The sequence below is a fragment of the Ceratotherium simum genome, chromosome 36, assembly GCF_057802395.1.
Source record: "Ceratotherium simum simum isolate JZ-2026a chromosome 36, ASM5780239v1, whole genome shotgun sequence".
Classification (NCBI taxonomy): domain Eukaryota; kingdom Metazoa; phylum Chordata; class Mammalia; order Perissodactyla; family Rhinocerotidae; genus Ceratotherium; species Ceratotherium simum.
The window spans coordinates 22,838,105-22,859,961 of NC_141935.1; the positions used below are offsets into that span (position 1 = coordinate 22,838,105).

At 37.3% G+C, this 21,857-nt stretch overlaps 1 protein-coding gene across 1 annotated transcript in view; it reads left to right on the plus strand.

The window, feature by feature from the left end:
* DNAH14 (dynein axonemal heavy chain 14) overlaps positions 1 to 21,857 on the plus strand; it is a 346,391-nt gene that overhangs the window by 25,729 nt on the left and 298,805 nt on the right. Inside the window, exons 6-9 of the mRNA XM_087424245.1 lie at positions 832 to 944; positions 4,146 to 4,208; positions 16,176 to 16,320; positions 19,684 to 19,815. Coding sequence (XP_087280371.1) covers positions 832 to 944; positions 4,146 to 4,208; positions 16,176 to 16,320; positions 19,684 to 19,815 — 453 coding nt within the window. The remainder of the gene's footprint in view (positions 1 to 831; positions 945 to 4,145; positions 4,209 to 16,175; positions 16,321 to 19,683; positions 19,816 to 21,857) is intronic.

Here is a 21,857-nt window from a genome sequence, read left to right on the forward strand (position 1 = left end):
ATGACTTCTATATAAACAAAAATATGCACATAAATACATATGTGCTGATATAGGCATACTTTTATTTATGGAAGAAATTTAAGAAAATGTTAACATTTGGATGGGGGAGAGGGACTCTTGAAAAGAGAGAGAATTCATGGTGAAGGGCCTGTGAGCTTTGAATGTCAAAATGGGGTGTCTGGGTAGCGGGATTATTAACCACTTTTGAACTACTACATTGCTGTAGTTAAAATTAAGTTCAGGGGCCGGCGCCGTGGTGCAGTGGCTAAGTGCGCATGCTCTGCTTCAGCGGCCCGGGGTTCACAGGTTCGGATCCCAGGCATGCACCGACGCACCGCTTGTCAAGCCGTGCTGTGGTGGCGTCCCATATAAAGTGGAGGAAGATGGGCACAGATGTTAGCGCAGGGCCAGTCTTCCTCAGCAAAAAGAGGAGGATTGGCATTGGCTGTTAGCTCAGGGCTGATCTTCCTCACACACACACACACACACAAAAATTAAGTTCATAAATATTACTTTTACAGAAAATGTGAAAATTATGAGTCTCAAAAAATGAATAGCTGTTTGTGAAAAGTATCTCAGGGTGAGGAAGAAGTTTCTCTTGTCCTCTCTCTATTGGAGCACAAGAAATAGCATTCAGAAATGGCAAGGATAGAAGCAGTGTGTGAAGGGAAATCAAGTTTGGGCGTAGATGAAGTGGTGGAGGTCAGGTATGGAAAAAGCTTAATAATGAAAGCTAGTAGTTATGAGCCAAATACAGGTTTTCTTAATTTCTTGAAAATAGCACATTTTTTTAAAGAAAGAAAGTCATGTTTTTGTGCTTTATATTTGCAGGTTATTAAAATAGGTGATGTAGAAGAAATAGAACTTGTACCTACTTTGGAATGGCTATTAGAAAGAAGATGTTACTATTTATTACAGCCATTCAAGATATTTTACAATTTTCGGTGAGATGAATGAAAATGAAATCAATAATTTGTAGTATGATCCTGTTGAAATAGCAACTGCCTGGATGACATCTGAGTTCTACTACAGTAATGTCATTTTTATGGGGAATTAGAGAGGGAATGGGGTATTCCATAAAAATCTTTTATATTAAGGAAGCTTACCCACTTAAGTATTAAAACTCTTAATTTTAATCTTTTTGGATAAATATTGTAAGAGAAATATATTTTATAGTCAAGCAAACTTAAGTTGACTATAATTACCTTAATTTATCTTTGTTTTTCATGCATTTATTCATTAAATGAATATTTATTGAAGTCTGCTAAGAACCAGGAGTTATTCTAGATGCTAGAGATACTGTATTGAACAAATCAAACAATTGTGTTGCTCTCAAAGAACTTAGATTATAGTGGGTGAGAGGTGATTAAAAAACACATAAATTTGTGAAATGTCAGGTAGAGATGAAATGTTATGAAGGAAAATAGAATTAGGGAGCTGGGGGCAGCTTGTTGATTCAAGGTCATCATTTAAAAGTTATCTGGTTCTAAGTTACGTTACACTACATTACATCCGATCAGGATTCCTGGGACTCTCATTCTTCCCAAAGTAGTCCCAGCCTGTTGTTCTTTCAGTGTTTGTGTCTAGTTTTATAATTTTTTTGTTTTCTCTCTGATGTCTGTCTTTTCTTGTGGTCTGCTGCTATCTGCTGCCGACTAGGAAGAGAGAGAAATAATATTTTTAATTATTACATTTATTACGATAAATAGTTGAAATAACTAAGAACCTGAGGAACTTTTCTTTTTTTTTTTAATTTTTTTCTTGCAGTAACACTGGTTTGTAACATTGTATAAATTTCAGGCATACATCATTATGCTTCTATTTCTGCATTGATTACATCCTGTTCACCATACAAATACTAATTACAATCCATCACCACACACATGTGCCTAATCCTCCCTTTTGCCCTCCTCCTGCCCCTCCTCTAAGAGAAGTGAATCGAATTTTTGGCAGAAAAGTTATTCACTTACTGAACAAATACTTACTGTGTACCTGTTCTGTTCCACTGTTATGGGCACAGGCAATACAACTATGTAAAAAAAAGTACAAGGTCTCTGATCCTATAGGACTTACATTCTAATGGAGAGAGAGAGATAATAAGTAAATAAATAAGATAATATCAGATTGTGACAAAGGCCAGAGAGATAATAAAACAGACATGTATGTGTGTTGCTCCTTTAGTTAGGATGGCCAGAGGTGCAGTATTTAAGCAGAGACCCAAACGATGAAAAGGACACATCCATGTGGGGTCTTGAGAGAGAATAATTTCAGAGAGAGACTATAGCAAGTTCGAAAATTTTGAGGCAGGAACAAGTTTATTGTGTATTAGAAGGTGGAAATGGTGTGACTGAAGAATTGAAGAGGGTGGTAGGAAATGAAGCTGGTTCTGTTATTGTCTGGAACCTAAGTCACATGCAGTGTAGATCAAGAATACATTTGAAGTTGCATCCCTGTAAATTAGGCACCAACGGTGACGGTAGATGTTTTTGATTCTGGATTATCAGTTTACGTTACTATCCAAAGTATTATTTTCTATAGCTATTTATTTAAACTCTGTCAATGTTGGACTTCCCACTGTTGTCCTTGCCTTATAATAAATCCTCAGGGTCGATTCTGCTCTAAATAATTTTCATTGATTGAACTTTTGAAACCCAGTTAGGAACTTGGACAAGAATCATCTTTTTATATGACATTTGGCATCAGTAAGTCCACAGTCAAAATGATTCATTTTCTTTATTCATGTTAAGAAAAATATGTCAAATTTTAGTTTAAAACCTGCAGATTTTTTTAATTTTTAATATATTTTATGACATTTTTATCACTAATATTGTAACAAGTAACATTGCAAATAGGAAAATAAGATAAATATGAAGTGCTAATGACTTAAGGTGGCGATGCCACATATACGGTGCAGGGATGACTTGAGCATCATCGTTAGGTTTTTGCCTCATGAGACTTGCTGGAGGATTAGCGTCTGTGGCCTGGTGCACCCATTACACCATCACTGGGTCCCCTCTGATTCCTGGGGGGAAAATCCCTTCTGGATTTCCAGGGATCTTCTAGAGTCCTGAGGTCCCATGTCTCTATGGCTCTGGACTAAACTGAGATAGGAATTTAGTCGGAATGCCTCTTTGGAGCCTGATTTAAGGGCAAGTTACTAGATTTCTCTGAGGCGTTTCTGATTTCTAAGGCCTCCGCTGTGCCTGTTTGAATGACATCACGGAATTCTGTTTGAGCTGCTTGGATGGCTCCAGGCCGCCTTCCGTCTTCTCTGATTCAAAATCAGCCAGTGACGTCACTAAGACTGACTGGTTGGTTGGTCTATTGGGCGGTCTTTTCCCCACCATTCTTCCCTCCCCATTGGCTCTTTCCCACTACATAAAGAATCTCACTTTGGCAAACAAGAATCACATCTCAGTGTTTAGTTAAGAGTGATTATTTTCATCAAGATGGAAAAGTTACTGAGGGAGAGATTGTGATATGGCTCTAGACTAGTCCCACAAGTGCGTAAAGTAGGCGGCAATATTCACTTAGAGAAGTTGAGGGAGATTTGCAGAAACAATTGAACATGTCTATTTCATGTGTGAAAGTTAAGGATGATGGGTAGTCAGCAGGGAAACTTTTCAATTTCTTCTCATGTAGGTCTTTTGAGTTTTTAAAATTACAAATGCATCTTTTTTTAAAAAAACATAAGTATGAAATAATATCAAAATGACATACTTTATCTTAATTTTTTACTTACCACTATACGATGATTTCTTATCAATGTATCTTTTCATTATCACTGAATATCGAATCTTGTCGCTTCTTGAAATATGAGTCTCTTTTAAAAATAGTAAGCCAATAAATGTATAAAGGAAAAGAATATATTTTTATAGTTTTAATATTTATTGGAATGTTGCAACTAAATTAATTATGTCTCTCTGAGAATTGTAATGACTTCTACTTACATTTGCTTTTTGCTCTATATTCTGTTGGTAGTTCGGGAGAAAAGTGATATGGTTTAGTATTTACTTTAGGTAACTCAAGATGAATGAAACATATTCTAGACAATTTTCTAGTATTACCATAAATTTACTAAATTTATTCCATATAAATATATGATTTATGAATATAATAATAAGTGTTTTTCCTTTCCCTTTCAGACTTAATAAATCGTTTGTTACTTGGAAATTGAATGTTAAAAGAATTAAGACAGAGAAGAGCAGGTGAGTCTTGGTATGCAATATACTTATAAAAATTTCAAGAGGAAGCCTTATTTTATCTATGTAATATGGAAGTGGGTATAAATTAATTTTCATTCAGCAATTGGAAAGTCACATTTCATAGGCTTTATGATTAAATTTAACCCATCTTATTTTTTTAAAAGACTATTAATATTATATATTAAACATGTTATATATTATTATATATATAAATAGAATAAACACATTATATTTCCCAGTATACCAGTCTGTGGTGTGAAGAAATCATAGTACTATGAAGGACCTATGATAAGTTCCCTTGGTCACTTGGTCTAACTTTTTGCTTCCTAAAAGAGCAATGATTAAGTCATACACGCTAGATGACAGCTAATTCTATCTTGTAGGATCTCCGGCAGCCAAGTTTTGTTGTTGTTATTAAACTTTTTACTTTGAGTTAATTGTGATTGACATGCAGTTGTGAGAAATGGTACAGAGAGCTCCCACATGCCCTTTACCCAGTTTCCCCCAGTGATGACATGTTGCAAACCTATAGTACAATATGATAACTAGGACAGTGACATTGATGTAATCAAGATACAGAACGTTTCTATCACCTCATGTTGCCCTTTTATAGCCACACTCACTTCCCTCCCACTCCCACCCTCTCCTTAACTTGTGGCAAGCACTAATCTGGTGTCCATTTCTATAATTTTCTCTATTCAAGAATGTTATTCAAATGGAATCAACAGTGTATAACCTTTGGGATTGACTCTTTTCACTTAGCATAACTCTCTGGAGATTCCTCCAGGTTGTTGCATATATCGATAGTTCCGTTTTATTGCTGAGTAGCAGTCCATGATATGAATGTACCACAGTTTAACCATTTACCTGTTGAAGTACACCTGGGTGTTTTCCAGTTTCTGTTTGTTACAGATAAAGCTGCGATAAACATTCATATAGAGGTTTTTGTGTGAACATAAGTTTTCATTTCTCTGGGGCAAATGCCAAGGAGTACAATTGCTGGGTCATATGGTAATTGCACATTCAGTTTTTTTAAGAAACTACCAAAGTGTTCCAGAGTGATTGTACCATTTCTTATTCCCACCAGCAATGTATGAGTGATTCAGTTTCTCCACATTTGTGCCACTATTTGGAGTTGTCCCTGTTTTTAATTTTAGACATTTTGGTAGATGTGTAGCAATATCTCATTGTGGCTTGAATTTGCATTTCCCTAATCACTAATGATGTTGAATATCTTTTCACGTGCTTATTTGCCATCTGTATAAATTCTTTGGTGAAATGTCTCTTCATGTTTTCTATACATTTTCTAATTGGATTGTTTGTACTGCTGACTTTTAAGAACTCTTTTTATATTCTAGATGTGAGTCCTTTGTCAGATACATGGTTTATAAACATTTTCTCCTTGTCTTTGGCTTGTCTTTTTCTTTTTTTAAGATGACTACTATTTATTTATTTAATTTTTGAAAATTCTGCGGTTTATTTACATATACATTTATTTTTTTTATTTTTTGTTTATTGCAATAACATTGGTTTATAACATTGTATAAATTTAAGCTGTACATCATTATACTTCTATTTCTGCATAGATTACATCACGTTCTCCACCCAAATACTAATTACAACCCATCACCACACACATGTGCCGAATTATCCCTTTTGCCCTCCTCCCTCGCCCCTTCCCCTCTGGTAACCACCAATCCAATCTCTGTCTCTATGTGTTTGTTTATTGTTGTTATTATCTTCTACTTAATGAAGGAAATCATATGGTATTTGACCTTCTCCCTCTGACTTATTTCACTTTGCATAATACCCTCAATGTCCATCCATGTTGTCACAAATGCCTGGATTTCATCGTTTCTTATGGCTGAGTAGTATTCCATTGTGTATATATACCACAGCTTCTTTATCCATTCGTCCCTTGATGGGCACTTAGGTTGCTTCCAAGTCTTGGCTATTGTGAATAACGCTGCAATGAACACTGGGGTGCATGTATCTTTACGCATTGGTGTTTTCAAGTTCTTTGGATAAATACCCAGCAGTAGAATAGCTGGGTTGAAATTCCACTGAAATCAGTGGAATAGCTTGATTTCTTGAGGACTCTCCATACTGTTTTCCATAGTGGCTGCACCAGTTTGCACTCCCACCAGCAGTGTATGAGAGTTCCCTTCTCTCCACATCCTATCCAACACTTGTTGTTTCCTGTCTTGTTAATTATAGCCATTCTGACAGGCGAGAGGTGATATCTCATTGTAGTTTTGATTTGCATTTCCCTGATAGTTCATGATTTTGAACATCTTTTCATGTGTCTGTTCATGTTTTGAACATCTTTTCATGCCATCTGTATATCTTCTTTGGAGAAATGTCTGTTCAGGTCTTTTGCCCATTTTTTAATTGAGTGGGTAGTTTTTTTGTTGTTGAGATGCATGAGTTCTTTATATATTTTGGAGATTAAGCCCTTATCAGAAGTATGGTTTGCAAATATCTTCTCCCAATTGTTAGGTTGTCTTTTCATTTTGTTGATGGTTTCCTTTGCTGTGCAGAAGCTTTTTAGTTTGATGTAGTCCCATTTGTTTATTTTTCCTATTGTTTCTCTTGCCCAGTCAGACATGGTGCTTGAAAATATGTTGCTAAGACCGACGTCGAAGAGCGTACTGCCTATGTTTTCTTCTAGAAGTTTCATAGTTTCAGGTCTTACATTCAAGTCTTTAATCCATTTGGAGTTAATTTTTGTGTATGGTGTAAGGTAAGGGTCTACTTTCATTTTTTTGCATGTGGCTATCCAGTTTTCCCAACACCATTTGTTGAAGAGACTTTCTTTTCCCCATTGTATGTTCTTGGCTCCTTTGTCAAAGATTAGCTGTCCATAGATGTGTGGATTTATTTCTGGGCTTTCGATTCTATTCCATTGATCTGTGTGTCTGTTTTTGTGCCAGTACCATGCTGTTTTGGTTACTATAGCTTTGTAGTATATTTTGAAATCAGGGAGTGTGATACCTCCAGCTTTGTTCTTTTTTCTCAGGATTCCTTTAGCTATTTGGGGTCTTTTGTTGTTCCATATAAATTTTAGGATTCTTTGTTCTATTTCTGTGAAAAATGTTGTTGGAACTTTGATAGGGATTGCATTGAATCTATAGACGGCTTTAGGAAGTATGGACATCTTAACTATGTTAATTCTTCCAATCCAGGAGCACGGAATATCTTTCCATTTCTTTGTGTCTTCTTCAATTTCTTTCAGCGATGTTTTATAGTTTTCCGTGTACAGATCTTTCAGCTCTTTGGTTAAGTTTATTCCTAGGTATTTTATTCTTTTTGTTGCAATTGTAAATGGGATGGTATTCTTAATTTCTCTTTCTGCTACTTCGTTGTTAGTGTATAAAAATGCAACTGATTTTTGTATGTTGATTTTGTATCCTGCAACTTTACCATATTTGTATATTACTTCTAAAAGTTTTCTGGTGGATTCTTAAGGATTTTCTATATATAAAATCACGTCATCTGCAAATAGTGACAGTTTCACTTCTTCCTTTCCAAATTGGATCCTTTTTATTTCTTTCTCTTGCCTGATTGCTCTGGCTAGGAATTCCAGTACTATGTTAAATAGGAGTGGTGACAGTGGGCATCCTTGTCTAGTTCCTGTTCTTAGAGGGATAGCTTTCGGTTTTAAACCATTGAGGATGATATTAGCTGTGGGTTTCTCATATATGGCCTTTATTATGTTGAGGTACTTTCCTTCTATACCCATTTTATTCAGAGTTTTTATCATAAATGGATGCTGTATCTTGTCAAATGTTTTCTCTGCATCTATTGAGATGATCATGTGATTTTTATTCTTCATTTTATTAATGTGGTGTATCACGTTGATTGATTTGCGAATGTTAAACCATCCCTGCATACCTGGAATAAATCCCACTTGATCATGGTGTATAATCTTTTTAATGTATTGTTGTATGCGATTTGCTAGTATTTTGTTGAGGATTTTTGCATCAATGTTCATCAGTGATATTGGCCTGTAATTTTCTTTTTTTGTGTTGTCCTTGTCTGGTTTTGGTATCAGGGTAAAGTCGGCTTCATAGAATGAGTTAGGGAGCTTCCCCCCTCCTCAATTTTTTGGAAGAGTTTGAGAAGGATAGGTAGTAAGTCTTCTTTGAATGTTTCGTAGAATTCACCAGGGAAACCATCTGGTCCTGGACTTTTATTTTTGGGGAGGTTTTTGATTACCGTTTCGATCTCCTTACTGGTGATTGGTCTATTCAAATTCTCTACTTCTTCTTGATCCAGTTTTGGAAGGTTGTATGATTCTAAGAATTTATCCATTTCTTCCAGATTGTCGAATTGGTTGGCATATAGCTTTTCATAGTATTCTCTTATAATCTTTTGTATTTCTGGGGTGTCTGTTTTAATTTCTCCTCTTTCATTTCTGATTTTACTTATTTGTGTCTTCTCTCTTTTTTTCTTGGTTAGTCTAGCTAAAGGTTTGTCAATTTTGTTTATCTTTTCAAAGAACCAGCTCTTGGTTTTATTAATTTTTTCTATTTTTTTTTTTTTTTGGTCTCTATTTTATTTATTTCTGCTCTGATTTTTATTATTTCCCTTCTTCTCCTGATTTGGGGCTCTGTTTGTTCTTCTTTTTCCAGTTCCTTTAGGTGCATTGTTAGATTGTTTATTTGAGATTTTTCTTGTTTGTTGAGATAGGCCTGTATTGCTATAAACTTCCCTCTTAGAACCGCTTTTGCTGTATCCCATAAGTTCTGGCATGTCGTATTTTCATTTTCATTTGTCTCCAGGTATTTTTTGATTTCTTCATTAACCCAGTCATTGTTCAGTAGCATTTTGTTTAATCTCCACATATTTGTGGCTTTTCTGATTTTCTTCCTATAGTTGATTTCTAGTTTCATACCGTTGTGGTCAGAAAAGATGCTTGGCATCATTTCAATCTTCTTAAATTCATGGAGACTTGTTTTGTGGCCTAATATGTGATCAATCCTGGAGAACGTTCCATGTGCATTTGAAAAGAATGTGTATTCTTCAGTTTTTAGATGGAATGCTCTGTATATATCTACTAGGTCCATCTGTTCTAGGGTGTCATTTAAGGCCAATGTTTCCTTATTGATCCTCTGTTTGGATGATCTATCTGTTGGTGTAAGTGGAGTGTTAAAGTCCCCTACTATAGTTGTGTTACTGTCTATTTCTTATTTTTTTATAATTATATTTTATTTATTTATTTTTCCCCCCAAAGCCCCAGTAGATAGTTGTACGTCATAGCTGCACATCCTTCTAGTTGCTGTATGTGGGACGCGGCCTCAGCATGGCCGGAGAAGCGGTGTGTCGGTGCGCGCCCAGGATCCGAACCCGGGCTGCCAGCAGCGGAGCGCGCGCACTTAACCACTAAGCCACAGGGCCGGCCCTGTCTATTTCTGTTTTTATGTCTGTTAATAATTGCTTTATATATTTAGGTGAACCTACATTGGGTGCGTAGATATTTACAAGTGTTATATCCTCTTGTTGGATTGTTCCGTTGATCATTATGTAATGCCCTTCTTTGTCTCTTTTTACAGTTTCTGTTTTAATGTCTATTTTGTCTGATATGAGTACTGCTACCCCAGCTTTCTTTTCATTGCCATTTGCGTGGGGTATTATTTTCCATCCCTTCACTTTCAGTTTGTGAGTGTCTTTAGGTCTGAAGTGTGTCTCTTGTATGCAGCATATATATGGGTCTTGTTTTTTTATCCAATCAGCCACCCTATGCCTTTTAATTGGAGCATTTAGTCCATTGACATTTAAAGTAGCTATTGATAAGTATGTACTTACTGCCATTTTTTAACTTTTTCCTCAGTGTTTTAGTAGTCCTTCTCTGTTCCTTTCATCTTCTATACAGAATTGATGGTCTCCTTAGTTTGAACTCTGTCTGAAAGCTCTACTCTTTAACTCCCCTCCTCCCTCCTTTTATGTTTTTGATATCATATCTAACCTCTTTTCTGTGCATTTGTATCCATTACCCTCTTATCATGGAAATAGATAATTTTTCCCATTTGTGGTCTTCTCTTTTCCCCTTAAATCAGTCCCTTTAACATTTCTTGTAGCACTGGTTTCTTGGTGACAAACTCCTTTAATTTTTTCTTGTCTGGGAAATTTTTGATCTCTCCTTCCATTTTGAATGATAACCTTGCTGGGTAGAGTATTCTTGGCTGTAAGTTTTTTCCTTTTAGCACTTTAAATATATCATGCCACTCTCTTCTAGCCTGTAAGGTTTCTGCTGAGAAGTCAGCTGATAGCCTTATGGGGTTTTCTTTGTATCTAACTTGACTTTCTCTTGTGGCTTTTAGGATTCTCTCTTTATCTTTAATTCTGGACATTTTGATTATGATGTGTCTTGGTGTAGGCCTCTTTGGGTTTATCTTGTTTGGGGCTCTCTGTGCTTCCTGTACCTGGATGTCTGTTTCCTTCCTTAGGTTAGGGAAGTTTTCATCTATTATTTCTTGAAATAGATTCTTTGCCCCTTTGTCTCGCTCTTTTCCTTCCGGGACACCTGTAACACGGATGTTAGTGCACTTGATGTTGTCCCAGAGGTCCCTTAGACTGTCCTCACTCTTTTTAATTCTTTTCTCTTTTGCCTGTTCAGCTTGGGTAATTTCTTCTAGTCTTTCGTCCAGCTCACAGATCTGTTCTTCTGTATCCTCTATTCTGCTTTTGAGTCCCTCTAGCGAATTTTTCATTTCCAGTATCGTATTCTTTATTTCTGGTTGGTTCTTTTTTATATCTTCCATTTCTTTGTTGACATTCTCACTGAGTTCATCTATTCTTCTCCCCACATCAGTAAGCATCCTTAACACTCTTAGTTTGAACTCCCTGTGGGGTAGGTTGCTCATTTCTGTTTCACTTAGTTCCTTTTCTGGAGTTTTGTCCTGTTCCCTTACTTGGAATATATTCCTTTGCCTCCTCATTTTACCTCTTTCCCTGTGCTTGTGTCTACCTAGTAGGTAGGTCAGCTACGTCTCCTGTTCTTGGATCAGTGACCTTATGTAAGTGATGCCTTAGGAGACCTGCAGTGTGCTTCCCTCAGTTCTCAACGTTCCAAGGGTGAACCCTATTTGGGCTACGTGTGTCCTTCTGTTGTGGCCTGTTTGCTCTCCCTGTAGGTGCCCAGGGAGGCCGAGTTATGCTCCTGGTCAGCTGTTGTAATGCTCAGCTGCTTGTAGTTGTTGTGGGCCCTTCAGTCTCTTTATCAGGTGTGGGGAGCCCCAGCACAGTTGGCTGCAAGTTCTAATACCACATTTGTGTTGCAGTATTTCTTTTAAGTGAGTAGGCTCCCAGCATGGCAGGTTGTTAGGCTCAGGACCTGACCATTGCTATAAGCCTCCAGCCTTTAGGTCTCTTGTCAGCTCTCTGAGGATTGCAGCTGGGTGGGGCTGGCCTCAGGCACGGGAGCACCCAATTGTTTCAAGCTTTGGAAGGTGGGGCAAACCCCCATGTGGGTCTTTAAGAAGCATAAGTCTTCTGCAGCTGACAAGCCCTGCTGCCCACAGGTCCACACACACAGTCAACACAGTCCTGCCCTGTGTGCACGCCCTGACCTCCGGAAGCAGACCCAGTCTCTCCACAGCAAGAGCCCTACACACTCCACCACTGCCCCACACTCTCCACCCGCTCCTTGTGCATGCCCTGCCCCACTGAAGTCAGCTCAGTTGCCAGGCTGCAGAGAATCCAGTCACCAATCTATGCAGGCCCACAAGTTGCCTGAGGGCTTGTTGTTGGGTGGGGCCAGCCTCTAGGGTGGGCTGCCTGCCCTGGCTGAGCTGGATTAAATCCGTGCTCTAGCGGGTCCGGCAGACCCTGGGCTAGCAGGCCTCAGGGAGAACTCCAATGGCGTCTGTGTCAGCACGCCTACACCAGGCCACAACAATGGCCGCCGCCAATGTCCCAGTCCCTGGAGAGGTCTCACCTCTCACCGAGATTCACGCAGGGCCTATTAGGTGAGTCTCTTTTCACCAAAGCACTGTGCACCTTTCTTTCTGGTGATTTTAGGTTGCTTTCTGAAATGGGTGAGTTTGCACATGGGTCCTTTAAGAGCCAGTTTTAATGTCTTTGTGAACTGGGTTTTCTGGGGGTACTCCCCAATGTTTTAGTAGCAGGCAAAGTCAGATATTATGCCACCCATCTCGATTGTGCTGGGTCCACAAAATGCCCACAGCGGGGGCACTCCCTGGCTCAGGGCCCCGCTCCTCCAGGGAGGCTGCGTACCTGTGGGCTGCTCCCGGGTGGCCGTGAAGCTGGCAGCTTGTGAAGGCGGCGTTTTTCCTCTCCAGAAGGGAGTTTCTGCCTCTTCCACCTCAATTAGGATTGTCCGTTGTTGTAGGAGTTCCTCTTATCCAGTTTTCAGTTCTGTCTCAGGGGTAATTTTTCCATGAGTAGTTGTAAATTGGCTGTGTCCGCGGGAGGAGGTGAGTTCAGAGTCTGCCTACGCCACCATCTTGACGTCTCTCCGGCTTGTCTTTTTTTTAATTCAAGATTATCTCTTTAGCATCTACTACATGCCAGGCATTAGGCTAGTAGTTAACTTGCTCCTTGAAACTACAAAGTAACTCTGTGGCCTCACTACTTTCCTGCCATGGGTGGGCTTTAATGGGGGAGATCTGCACTGTCTCTCAACGCCTCCCCCTTGTTAAAGTGATGCCCTTTGCTGCAGGGGTGGATGGAGCAAGCGATGGGGATGAAGGGTTGCCAGAAAGGGGGGTTGCCGCTGGCCATACTTTCTTGTAGACAGCACATGGTTAGGTCAGGTTTTAAAATCCATCTGCTGATCTCTGTCTTTTAATTGGTGTATTTACACCATTTACATTAGGACTGAAGTTTGCCATTTTATTTTTTGGTTTCTGTTTGTTTTCTCTGCCTTTTGTTTGTTTTCTTCTTCCTGCCTTCCTATGTGTACTGGAACAATTTTTTAGAATTCCATTTGGATTTATCTATAGTATTTTTGAATGAATCTTTTGTGTAGCTTTTTATTGGTTGCTGTTGGTATAACATAATATAGACATAACTTATACAGTCTACCAGTGTCGTCATTTTATTAGTTTGAGTGAATCATAGAAACCTTACCTTTATGTCCCTTTCTCCTTCCCCATTTATGATATAATTGTCTTAACTATTTCCTCCACTTACATGTGGCACTATATCAGTGTTATAATTTTTGCTTCCATCATCTAACATAATTTATAAAACTCAAGAGAAGGATAATCTATACATTTTTTAAAAATGTATTCAGTTTGGTTTGTTTATCATGTTCTGGCTTTCCTTTTGATGTTTCAGGTTTCCTTCTTCTATTGTTTTTTTAAATTTCTGTTTGGAGAACTTCCTGTAGCCATTCTTTTAGGGTAGGTCTGCTGGCAACATATTCTCTTACTTTTCCTTTATCCAGAAATGTCTCGATTTCTCCTTCATTAAAGAATATTTTTGCTGGATATAGGATTCTGAGTTGACAGTTATTTCCTTTCAGTGTTTGAAAAATCTGTGCCACTTTTTTCTGACCTCTATGGTCTTTCCAGTTGTTTTTCTCCTATAGATGTTTTTCTCTTGCAGCTTTCAAGATTTCTTCTTTTGTCTTTAGTTTTCAGAAGTTTGCCTTGATATGTCTTGGTGTGGACTTCTTTGTCTTTATTCTGTTTTAGGTTACCCTGACTTCTTGAATCTCTATGTTTGTGTATCTTTTAACAAATTTGGTACAATTTCATCCATATTTCTTTAAGTATTTTTTCAGCCCTGCCCTCTTTCTCCTCTCCTTCTAAGACTGTAGTCACAAATGCTAGATCTTTTTTAGAGTCCCACTGGTCCCTGAGGGTCTGTTCATTTTTCTCAGTCTATTTTTTCTCTGTTGTTCAGATTGGATAATTTCTGTTGTTCTGTCTTCCAGTTCACTGATTTGTTTCCCTGTTTTGCCATTCTGCTTTTAAGCCCATCCATTGAGTTTTTTATTTCAGTCATTATGTTTTTCAGTTCTAAAATTTCCATTTGGGTCTTCTTTATGCCTTCTATTTCCTTGTTTTACTTTCTGTTTCTTTGCTTGTTACCACCCAGTAAAGATGAAAGTCTCAGCTCCCTACGCAGCTTTCCCTGAAAACCCCCCAGGGGGCGCTTGATGTGCTCATTATGGCTTTGCCAAGGGTGGAACTCGAGGCTCTCCCTGTGGCCTCTGTCTTCCCTACGGTATTTGGATGGAGTAGAATGGTCATTGTTTAAAAGTTTTCTGTCTTGCTAGGCTGCCCCTTTCCTGGTCCTTTAGCTAGACAGCAGGCTTTTTTGTCTGCACCTGTTGGCATTTTCAGGTTGCTGGTTTCTTCAACTCCAAGTCTGGGATATATAAGGCAAGAAAAAACCCAGGGAGCTTACCACCCTGCTATTCCTAGCCAGTTCACCTTCTCTTCTCTACCTTTCAGTGCCTTCTTATGTTTGCTTTATATATATAATATCCAGAGTTTTTAGTTGTACCTAGTGGGAAGAATAGTGAAAAGTACGTTTACTCCATTTGCCTAGAAGGCAGGTCTTGAGCTTTAATAGACTTCTGTGAAATGTTGTCTAATGCCAACCAGTTCTATCTTGTGTGTGAGTCAAGTTTTGGAGAATGTGTTAAAGAATTTTCTAGTACAATAGAATGGAAATTTGTTGGTGAGTTCCTCATAACACCTATACTCAGTCATCAATTGATGCATTATTTTGCTCTTGTCAGATCTCGCCATTACAACTCTAAATTTCTTCATGCTTTCCGTGCCTATAATTATTTTTATAATGCACCCTCCCTATTTTCCTCATATCTGTGTTAAAATATGCAAACAAATTGAATACATTTTTTAAAAAGGAAAAAAAGAAAGTTTTAAACAATGCTCAGTAACATGAGTCCATTACTACCTGAATTTTGATCATCATTCTCTTATTAATAAATTCCAAGAGTGGGTGTGCTTTTTGTGATGTTTTACTTTCTGGAATGTGCCACTTGTCTTTAGTGTGATCTCTCTTCCTCCCTGTACTAGATACTTAGAGGAATGTCAATGAACAAATCCTACATCCAGGAGTAGTTCCATGTTATGTGAAGCCTATATAATTTGAGGTCTTCTTTAAGATAAATGACACAAGGCTTTGAAAGGGACAGTGAAAATAAAGGACCCATGAAGCTTAAGCTTCACTAGCTTCATGGTCTATAAAGCTTTCCTTCTGTAAAATGGAAAGACAGAAAAAGCTAATTTCTGATCATTACATTTTTTTGTATGTTGTGAGTTTGACAACCTGTAGAAATCAGCCACTCCACAAGGGATTAAGGAAGGGCAGAAGACCCCCTCTCGTCTGTGTACACAGTTGCACAGGGATATTTGCTTTCCTTTATCCAGTTTTCAAGAAGTCTCATCTCTTCCACCCTGCTCTTTTCTCCTACAATTCTGTCCTTCTATTCTTTCCAGTGTTGTTAGCAGTGATTTGTCTCACCTTTGTGACCATCATCAGACCACTAGAAAGGGGCAGAGAGAAGAAAAGGGCTCCTCTTCTCTATTTTAGGATATAGGTGGTTGGAGAATTTAAGAAACATTCTCCAAATGGTTCCTAATCTAGTTAATTTTTTTTCCTGTAATTTGGGGAAAAGTAAACTGAGAAAATTTATTTAAATTTAATAAATAGGGGAAATATAATTCCTTTTGGATATCACTGCCTACTATTTCAAAATTATTAGAACTCAGTGGCATAACAGAATAACATCATCACTTGTTTCCCCCTCCTATTTTGTTCTTACCCAAAACACCCAGTACCAAAACCTTGCCTTTGACATTATCAGTGAAACAAATGCTTACTAATATTTATCCACGTCATTTAAAATGTGGTAGATGTAATACATGTTAACTATAGGCATTTGAAACAAATTATACTAGTTATCTCTAAATTAATTTTATTCATTTTGAATGAGAGATAAGTTTGTGGAAATTTTTTAACTTTCAGGTCATTTTTGTCCCGCCATCTTTTTGGGGCTGATGAGTTATTTCAAGGCTGTTTGCTTTATATAAAGGGACTTTGTGAAGATGCGATTAGTCTCAAAAAAGGTAATGAACAGGAAGATAATCCATCTGCCATATGCCTTGTAAAGGTAGGTCAACGTTTACTGCTATAAGCTAATATTGGTATATAGAAACTAGGTAGAACAAATGCAGTTTTGAATCAAAGAAATACAGATTTCTAGATCTATGAGTAAACCATCCCTATGGATGACTGATGTTCTAAAATACCTGCAAAGAACCTTATTCCCTTGGGTAGTCAATTTTAATAGTTAACAACATTCCTTATAAATAATTTCTTCCTTACACTTAGTCCAAGTTATGAGGCTCTTTTTTTTATTTTCAAAACTCTAAATATGCAATATTACTTATAAATAATCAATTATCTCTGATACATAGTTGATAGTTACCAGCTATTCTTCCCTCAGTATTGCCTGTCAAGAAATTGTCATAAGTTGCAACTCAAAGGTTTTGGTTAAATTTGTGAATTCTCCTGTTCCACAATTAAGAAAGAGTGACTTTCTCAATGAATGATTTAATTTAATTTATATAGACTAGTTCTTTTAAAGAGGTTAAGTACATAGAAGTATAAATTTTAAGTGGTTAATATACAATTGGACATGATTCGAGCAGCTTTTACTTCCCTTACCCACTGTGTGCGGGAGAGACTGGAAGTAAAGTTGATAGTCAGCTAGGCTTAGAGAAGGACTAAAAGGGTTTGGACAAACTATAAATTTGACATTTGGCTCAAAAATTAGTTGTTTTTACTGTACACACGTAATAAGATTAATATTTATAAATCAACAGCTTGTTTTTAGAATTGATTGTGTATAGCGACTGATACGTAGTAGGTGCTCAGTAAATAGTCTTTGAGTGAATGAATAAATTAAAGAATTAATTAATGAAGAAAGATGAATTAATCACTACAGATGAAGTATATTTTGTATAGTTATATGAGAATATTAATGTTTCAAAAGCATTAAATTCAAGTTAAATAGGAGACATTTCATGGAAGAGTATTTTTGATATGGTTTTAATGTAGAAGGAAATCTGTGATATTAAATTGTTTTATGAATGGCTGAATGAAAGGATTTATCAATTAACTTAATGAAGGGCAGTGAGGCAAAGGACACTTTAGAATATCTCTGAAGTCTACACCTAAAATGCTAGTGGATGGTAATGCTAAGAGTGACAGAAAAGGGATCTTAGGACTCTTCTGGAGACCTTAGGCCGTATCAGCTTTTCCCCAGAACGTCAAGAGGACGGGAACAAACCTTTCTAGACAATATATAAATATTTTTTAATTATCTGTTATATGCAAAGTGCTGTGCAAAGGAGATGAATACAAAGTTAAAAACGAAGCATTGCTATTTTCAATCTACTTACCATTTACTGGAAGAGATAATTCTTTACATATAAAAATAATAACTAATTCCAGAGGTAGTCCCTGAGTTTTGCTAATCATTTTAGCTCACCAAGTAGTAAAATATAAGGCAAAGAATCTTCACTGGCACATAATACTTGTAAAACAGTCATGTCACAGATATTCAGAGGAAGCAGAGATTAGCCTTCTTTGGAGTTCAAGATAGGGCATGTTTGAGGAAGGAAGGATATTACCAGCTAGGCCATCTGGATTTGAATAGCCAGCGAGGAGGGGATAGGGCAGTTAAGTAAGGAATATGAACATGAGTAAAACATTCAATATATGTTTGATTTGAAAGTTAGGTTGGGTCATGAATGTCTGGCCAAGAATCACAGAATAAGAGAAAAGTAGGAGCTGAACCTGCCCTAGGGCAGGGGCACTCCTAGTGGGGGTTGTTGTGAGGATGGTTTGCAAGAGCGGGAGTTTCTGAGACTGTGGAGAAGCCAGGGTCAAATGAAGGGAGAACAGAGATTCATAGCCAGGAGAACGGAGCCTGGGATCAGGAATCCGAAGGTGGCCAACTGTGCATTAGGACTGGGGGGCTATGCATAACTGGGGACGCAGACGCCAATGAGGATTGATGATGAGGAGATACAGGGAATGAAGCAAGGTTATGAATGCATGCGATGGGATTGTTCAGCAGTTAATGCCATGAACGGAGTTCACGAGTGCGCCAGTGTACTCTGCTGGGATGAAAGTGCACCTTTAAAGGGCTGGAATGTCTAGAACTAGAAGGGAAAGAATATATGTGGATCATGTTACCCAAACCTTCACTTTCAAATGACAAACTAAGTCCTAGAGAGATTGTGACTTATCCAGGGCCACAGAACCAGCTAAAGAGTTGGGACTTTTGATAATGTTTCCTATTCAAGAATGATTGTGTTTTTTGGGCAGTATTTTGAGTGCTTAATAAAAATGTAAATTTTTGTGTTCCATGCCTTTTGGGGGAGGGGGCATTGAGTGGTGCTAGTAATCTACATTTTTAACAATTCCCTCGGGTGATTCTTATGCAGAGTAAACTTTGAGAACTATTCTTAAAGAACAACTACTGAAAGTTTCTGAGCATGTTATTTTAGGAAAATTAATGTGATGTTGGTTAGTGGGAAAAATTGAAAGTGAGGAGATACAGACAAAGAGATTGGTCAGTATAGTACTGGAATAATGCAGATGGAAGCAATAAGGACTTCAGTTAGGATGTTGGCAGTGAGATCAGAAAGGAAGGCAGATTTTGAGACATACTTTACTGGAAAAATCAGGACCTGGTAAACAGATGTGGGACAAGAAGAAGGAGAACACAAAGAATTAATCCAAAATTTTAAGACTAGAGCAGTACTTGCCAATCTTTTTTTATTTTTGGAAGCATACATGTATAAAGCATTATAGTACAACTAGGGATAAAGATGTCTGTATATTTACTGATAAAAATGTATTTTGGCAAGAGAATTAACATGATGTATGAAAAACAAACACATACTGAAAGGAGGAAGAGTGATGGGATACACACGAATGGATGAAACATTCTGTTTCTGTATTACCAGAGGGACGTTCAATAGCATAGTCGATGGAAATTTCTCCAGGGTGGATTCCAAATGAATTCAAAATAAAATTTACTTTATTTGGGTTATTTAATTTTAGCCTCTTCATCCTACATTTAGTGTTCATGTTTTTAAGTTTTACAAATAATTGAAACTTCAAAAGCAAAAGCAATTTCTGGGATTGGTGGTTCCCCTGGGTTCATAGATATTCAAAAGTACATCAACTCTTGAATTTCTCTCCTTTGGCTTAATCTTTGTTACAATTAAAATAATAATGTATTTTTCTGTCTTTTATCAAGATTTAGTTAGATTTAATATGGGTGTTTGAATTTGAAGAACGTATGCGGCATATAGTATATAAAGCATGATGTATACATAAGAAAGTATAAAGTATGCTCCTCTTTATGATGTGGCAAGATGACCAAAATATTTTATATCTTTTCTTTTGTAAATGAATTTTGACTTTCCAGCACTAACGTTTACTATCATTTAATTAGCTGGATGGGTCTCGAACATATTCTCTAGATGAATTTTGCGAAGAACAGTTACAGCAAGCTATGCAGGCGTTGAAACAACTTGAGAATATCAGGGGTAAAGTTATTTCAGAAATAAAAAGTACAGTTTTAAAGGTAATTCTTTAATTATATCTTCTCTATCAGTTTTTATGTACTGACTAAAGCAATGGCGCCAAATTGCATCCCTGGAAAAAGTGTTGGAAATGGGCAGGTAGAGGGACCAAGGTGATTTATTAGCCAACCAGGTAGTACTGCATTTACTAGGCACAAGAATTTTTCCAAGTGCTGTGTAGAATACAAATATATATGTACAGATCTTCTTCAACTTACAATGGGGTTACATCTTGATAAACCTAAATTGAAAATATCCTAAATCAAAAATTCTTTTAATACACTTAATCTACCAAACATCATAGCTTAGCTCAGTCTGGTGTATAGTGCTCAGAACACTTATGTTAGCCTACAGTTGGGCAAAATCATCTAACACAAAGCCTATTTTGTAATAAAGTGTTGAATATCTCAGGTAATTTATTGAATGCTGTACTGAAAGTGAAAAACAGAATGGTTGTCTGGGTACAGAATGGTTGTAGGTATATCAGTTGTTCACCCTCATGATCACGTGGCTGACTGGAAGCTGTCACTAGCCAGCATCGCAAGAGACTATTGTACCCCATATTGCTAGCCTGGGAAAAGATAAAAATTCAAAATTTGAAGCATGGTTTCTACTGAATGCATATTGCTTTCACACCATCATAAAGTCAAAAAATTGTAAGTCAATCGTAAATAGGGACACATCTGTATATAAGTATATATGTGTATGTGTGTGTGTGTATATATATATATAAATGCGTATATATGTATATCTACATATATACCTTCAGGATGCTTAAAATCAAACTTGAGATGACATATAAAGGGAACTATGATTTGTTACAAAGTTAAATGAGTCCTTTTCATAAAAAGGACTCAATAATACAATGAACAGCTCCTTAAAACATTTTCATCTGATATGCTATGACTCATTTCACAGGATTCTTTTCGACAGCGTCCCTATTATCGGGAATGACAATGCATGAAAGCATAATTCATACATGCAGTTTGATAAGGGACTGATGCAATATCATTTAGTTATGGACTTGCTGCCTCTCTCTGCTGGTTTGGCTGAATCCAGGTGGATATTTGAAGCTCTCTAGAGGAACAGATGGACTGGGTCTCCCTCAAATGATTTTCAAATATTATTTCTCTGAATTGAACTTTTGATAGATAGCGGGTAGCAGTGACTTCAAGGCTTTATTTCTTGAGAAGAAGAAGAAGTGTAGCTATTTTATGTCAATGAAATAAAGCCTCTCATTCCTTATCTTATTCCTCATAGTCCTAACCTCCCTCAGCCCAGTCATATGTAGACAGACTCTGGGACAGTTTGGCCAAGGATGGGGTAAATCAAAAAGGGATTAACAAAATATAACTTAGGCCACTGAGACAGAAGTAAAATATTACTCATAGTCATTCTACTTTCTCCCATTCAGCATCACCAGGATCTGGTCATAAATGTTTGTTAAGAGATTTTCCACTTAAATCAATTTCAAATAAGAACCTATTAGACCCACTGCCAACCCTGTTGTTGAAATCCACCAAAACTATTCACTCCATGAAAGTATGTGGATTTCATAAAGATGATAAGATCATAAAACTGAGAATGTGTCCAAATAAAAAAGGATGTGACTTAACATTGGGAATGGAAGTATCAATAAAGGATTGTGTTGCTTTTTTTTTCCCTTTAGATGTTATCTCTCAAACAGAGGTTCATGCCCTATTTTGACATAGCTCTTTAATCTACCCAACAGACCACTGAGTTGCTGGGTCCCACGTGGCTACGTCAGTCAGGGAACGTTCTCCCTTTCCCCATTTCCAGAGTGACTGTCATTACAAAGCACTGATGTTACTTCTACTATTTTGTTATGACATTTGATATTTACATGCTAAGGACAGTGGTTCTCAAGCTTTAGTGGGCAAGAGAATCACCTAGAATCCTTGGTAAAACAAGAGATTTCTGTTTTAGTAGGCACAGCCTGAGAATTTACATTTTGCACCTGCAACTTTACTGAATTTGTTTATTAGTTCTAACATTTTTGGTGGAGTCTTTAGGATTTTCTATA